Here is a 5,450-nt window from a genome sequence, read left to right as displayed (position 1 = left end):
GTCATTCTCATCTCCAAACTCTTGTTCAGCACTTTTGTTACTCATACTGTGATCAGAGTACCTGATATGGATATATATGTGTTGAACTTTGCTCTTATTTGTACGTCTCTCTTGTCCAAACAAGCAGAGTGCTTTGACGAGGGTCTAAGTTAGCGTAGGGATATATTTCATCTGTGTGGGGGGGAGTGATCTGGCTCTGTGAGGGCTGATCCTCATAAATTAACCGACTTTGTCTCTTTACGAGCCTCCGATTGATTATTCGATTGATTTCATTTGCTCTAAATCTTGCTCGTATTGATTTTAGGGCGGCAGCGAGGATGGGCTTTGCTCGAGCAGAAGTTTGTGTGTTTAAGTGCTGCAGGTTTGTAAAGTAATGAAACTTTTCTAAAATCAAGACAAGACAAAGGCTTTTATTTCATTAAAAAACTGAATGCCACTTTAAAGAAACATTAGGAAAATATCTAATTTTTACAAGCAAGAGTCTACATCCAGGAAGTTGGGCAGAGTATAATAGTTTGGTATTAAACAGTCCTTTGGTCGTCATTAAAGAAAGAAAATCAACTTTAATAAATCAGTAAAACATCGATACTAAACTTCATTTATAAAGAGTCTTTCAAAGCCACATGTCAAAGGATTTTACAGTTTAACAAGGACAGAAACAAATATTACAAAACATGTGGCAAAAGGAGCAGTAACATCATTAGTATGAAATAGATATTAGCTTTTCTCATATCTCTACAGGCACTGTTGAACAGATTTGGCTGGTGCGCTGGACGGGGCCTAAAGGCAAAAAGGATTAGGCGCAGGAAATTGGTGTACATGCATTTCATAATCATAACTTTATATGACACATTCACTCAGCGCTGTGGACCCCTGCACTGAGCCTCATAAGCCTCTTAAAGGGAGAGAGCGACATGAAACAGCACAACCCCCCAATAAAGTGTGCTGTATTAACTGTTATGTATTATAAACCATCGCTTTTTATAGTGGCATGAGATTTGAAATTTAGGACACGGTGTATTTCAAAGTAAAAAGAGTGACACAAATAGCAGCTTAAGCTCAAATTTCAGGACACAATTATACGCGATTCCCTCCAATCACAGAGGCTTTGGTTCATTAACATCATTTTTTACCTGAGGATCATCTTAGAGGTGGTATAAATGCCTCGCAGTATCCAGCATGGATCATATTCAAAAATAAATAAATTAAAAAAAAGTTCTTCTAAACTTTTGGTTCAGCTACACACCAAAAGAAAAGCAGTAGAGGTAAAACTGTCATTACACAGCACATAAAGTTGGCAGTCTCATCTCTAAATCTGCAGTAACGGTGTGTATCAGACCCGTCTGAACGACTTCCATGTCTGCGCTAAACTGATTCCTCTTTTATTCAATCAGGACCTCTCTTGCAGCAGCTCTGCTCTCCATTTACGATCCAGCCCTGGGATTTGTAAGAACATTACAGAATTATAAAATGACATGATAAACGTACTGTTATACTGCAGCACTGATGGTTGCCTCCCTGCAGTGGTTTCCCCTCTAAAAGCTGCAGTGTAACATTATACGCACCGTAAGTCTCTGATAACACATGAATTACTGTGAATTAAAATGAATGCAGGGACTTCTGACGTCTCAGCTTCTTCTCTCTTTGTCCTGCTGCATGTAATACTCGTTACTCAAGCGTCACGTACTGCAGCGTCTCTCGTCGTCAGGCAGCAAACCTCATCAATCAAAAGTCCCTCAAGAGAGCCTCCACACATCCACCTCCTCATCCCAAGCTCAACCCTCATCTTTACACCAGCGCATAATCAAACTGTCCTCTGTCCAGTCCCTCCTTATGGTCCGTCCACGATGATGAAGGCATGCTGCTGTAGGGATCCAACAAGATACGGACGCAGCGGACGACGAGGAAGAGCAGCAGCAGCACGAGGAGGCCGACGAAGCACAGAGCCGATCCCTGCTCGGGCTGCCCCGCCATGGGCTGCAGCACCGTCTGGCCCCTGGGGAACCCGGGGGGAGCAGGAGTGGAGAGATCATAGTCCACGACCCAGTAGTTTGTGTCGCTCATGTTGGAAGCGAGGGGAATGTTCTGAAGGTTGTTTACTGTGTGAGTCTTGTTTTGCAGTCAGAAAGCTATGAGGGATGGAGGGTCATCTTTGTTATGGAGAAGGAGATCACATAGTGGAGTCTGGCAGATGTTGAACTCAATCCACAGGGCGAAGAAAGTGTTCCTGCAGAAATAACGCGGGGGCAAATCAGTCGTGTAAATTAATAAAACCTCTGGTGAAGCCAGCAGCAAGCGGAGACATGCTCAGTGAGGTTTAATTGGGGTTAACTGGCTGCTGTTCATGTGTCCCTCTCGCTTTCTCTTAAAAGCAGCTAACAAGACAAACACTAAGGTCAATACTTCAGCTTCAAATCTCTACAAGGCCTTCAGTTCATTTGTCAATATCATCCTAAGTGTCATCCAAAAGCAGCCCTAGAGGGGCATTTATTGTGATTAGAAAGCGATGTATAAATCTCAATCGAGTGGCCGAAGATGTTCCATAGATCAATCAAAGTGCTTGCAGGCTGTAAATGATCGGCGTTGGGATGCCTCAGAGAACGTCTTCGTATCGAATCCCTCAAATGGTTTGGTTGATTTACTGCAAGATGATCCTATTTTTATATCTTCATCTCCAGGAACCTCTTCATTTAGGGATTCACTCCTCAAGATCCCTAAGAGAAAAGAAAAAGCAGAGATAAGTCACAACATATGAGTGAGTGAGTTTCCAGCGCGCAGAGGTGCTGATGTGAGGGGAAAAGTCTTGATTGATTCGAGGGGTTCGGCTCGACAGGGGCGGTGGACGTCAAAGATTATAGATTTTGTACTGTTTCAGAGCCTCGAGGGAGGTGTTTTCCAGGGGGGCCCAAACCTAGCAGTGCCCCTGCCGGCACGCACAGTCTCACAGTACAAACCCTGTCCAATCTTCTAGTCAAGACAGAGGCTCTACCCATCGCCTGAACTCAGGTACAGCCCAAGATAAATAAATCAGACACTGATGAGGGAAGAGAAAAATGTGGGGGAAACCCTTAGAGAGTTGCTGCACTCTTGCACGGAAACACTCTCCGTAGCCTCTTTAATGGGCTGTGGAGTGGAGAGACGTTTCCTGCTGGAGGTGCACTTCCAAGTCAGCAGATTCTATTCCAGGATGGCTTCGTCACCCTCCTTTACCACCCCGCCGACCCTCGCAAAGACACGTTGATAGCCCCCCCCTCCTCCCTGCTTTCCGGGGTGATGGGACTGAAGGGCCAAGCGGAGGTTTAATAGGAAGACTTGAAGACATAACGAGAGGAACGGCCTGCCTCGGAAATCAATTATCAAATGGCCCTGTGGTTACATCAGGCTGGACAGCTCAGGTAGCTGCGTGTACGGAGGGAAGCTGAAGCAGATTCAAAAGTCAATAGAGAGCCATGAAGTTTACACAGCAGGACAACACGTTTAGTCAGTCAGGGAACGCAAAACCACTTAGAAGAAGGCTGCTAATGAAAGCTGGAGAAGAGAAGTCAAACAAAATGGTCATATTTATCTTAAAGACCTGCATGAAAACAGTCTTGGAAGGAAATGATACGGGTTCTTGATTTAAAAGTTAACTAAGATTAAAACCCTTCCCAGTATTGGGCATTAGCGAGTCACTGCAGCTCTACTGACAGCACACTTTATGCTGCATAGGCAGAATTTACAGTTCGAGTGGAGGCTTTTATATTTCGCAAACTTGTCTAGTTCTTATTCATGAGCAAACTCAGCAGATATGCGGGTCCATTGAAGATGTCCAGGGTAGTTCAAAAACTCTGCAGGTTACCCAAGGTCATAATGATATGTTCAAACACCACCGAGCAGAGGAGGAGGGTGGAAATCCCTGCGGCACTGAGATGCAAAACAAATACAGATTTAAAGAATATAAAAGAGAGGGCAGCATCATCGTCACGCCTCATATATCCTCGTTGAGAGGGCTGCTTTTGTTCCTGAGCAGCAGATAAATCACACTGTGGTGCCCGACCACAGGTGGAAAAAATAAAAATGCACTTTTTTATCTGTAAATTGTGGACAAATCTGAAAGAATCAAGAATAAAATGAAAAGTAGATTTAGCCCTGCAGCAGCCACGCCGATGACTTCTGATGACACATGCTGTGACATATGGCGCTCCTCGTGGCTGTAATACCTGTAATACCTCCCATTTGTACCTGTGGATTATGACAGCAGCTTTGAAAATGTCAAGGACTTCTCCAAATAAACAAAGGTGGAGACTGCGTTCTCTAAAATAAAGCCTGAATGTAGGACTGCCAGGCTAAACGGCACCAAATATCCACAGTTGAAGCTCTCTGTCTTTTAACTTTTCTGATTTTATGGCATCTAAATGTCATTCAGTGTACGCAACACTGCTGCCTCCATGTTTTTCTCGTATCCCTGATTATATCACCACGAAGACGTCCTGCAGGTTGATGTTAACTCTTGGACTGAAAAGCAACAAAGCTTCTTGATTACAGAAACGAGGGAAAAAGCCAGGCGGTTTACACTTTCGCCCAGCGTCTATCAAGAGAAAGCAGTAAGAAGCAGATGAGAAAGAAATTTTAATCAGAAGAAAAAGATCTTCATTGACTGATGATTATTTTTTTATTCGTAAACAAACTAAATAAACAAACTCTCTTTGTTTTCATGACGGAATAAACAAACTGACCTTAAAGGACAACACAGTTTCACTTTGTTTATATGTGGCGGACCCTGCCACCTTTATAGCTTCAAACTGTTCTGGGACCTGGTTCCTCTGAGGAAAACAGCTTGTTTATTCATTTATGGAAAAAAAAAATTGATTATTAATATTGTAAATATTATAATTCTGAGATTTAAAAACTACATAGTGGCCCTTTAAGGGATAGATTAAATATATATTTTCTTTTTTAAAACATTGAATTTTTTAGGATTTTTTTTGTTGTCATTGTTCCAATTTAATGTGAAATGAAGTTACACAACAGAACTAAAGTTAGAGCCTGCAGAGGACAACTTGTAATTCATGAAGTAACCCCTCGGCCACGCGTGACAGGACAGTCACAGCTCCAGCCTGACTCCTGCATACTCAAGTTAATTCATGACATAGAAACAAAACACAATACAAAAACCATCGCCTTCTACTTACTGGTGAGGTGACAGGTGAGGACATGTCATCAGAGACAGGTGATGATGATGATGATCCAGCTCCAGGCTCGTCTCTGGCTGCACACCGAGCTTCAGGTCTGAACTCTCAGTCACGTCCTGCAGCACCTCCTCCTCTCCTCTCTTCTGTCCTCCGCTCTGTCAGGAGCTTTAAGTCCGCTCACTTTGAGGGGTCTGGCCCTCCTCCCTGCCTCCCTCCCTCCCTCCCTCCCTCCCTGCATGGGCTGCACACACATAATCTCTTCGTCCGGATGAGTACAGC

General features: G+C 43.6%; 1 protein-coding gene across 1 annotated transcript; it reads right to left on the bottom strand.

Annotated features, from left to right (window-relative positions):
- Positions 1-1,788: 1,788 nt before the first annotated feature.
- On the bottom strand, positions 1,789-2,064 carry LOC141017445 (cortexin-1-like). The gene has a single exon (XM_073492171.1). The coding sequence runs from the start codon at positions 2,062-2,064 to the stop codon at positions 1,789-1,791; it is 276 nt and encodes a 91-aa protein (XP_073348272.1).
- Positions 2,065-5,450: the final 3,386 nt, after the last annotated feature.

The sequence above is a fragment of the Pagrus major genome, chromosome 21 (assembly GCF_040436345.1).
Source record: "Pagrus major chromosome 21, Pma_NU_1.0".
Lineage (NCBI taxonomy): Eukaryota > Metazoa > Chordata > Actinopteri > Spariformes > Sparidae > Pagrus > Pagrus major.
The sequence above is the reverse complement of the archived record's forward strand: the minus strand, read 5'-3'. Positions and strand labels throughout refer to the sequence as shown.

What these genes read in the sequence shown, in the direction of transcription:
- LOC141017445 (XM_073492171.1), bottom strand. Translation starts at nt 2,064, where the DNA reads ATGAGCGACACAAACTACTGGGTCGTGGACTATGATCTCTCCACTCCT.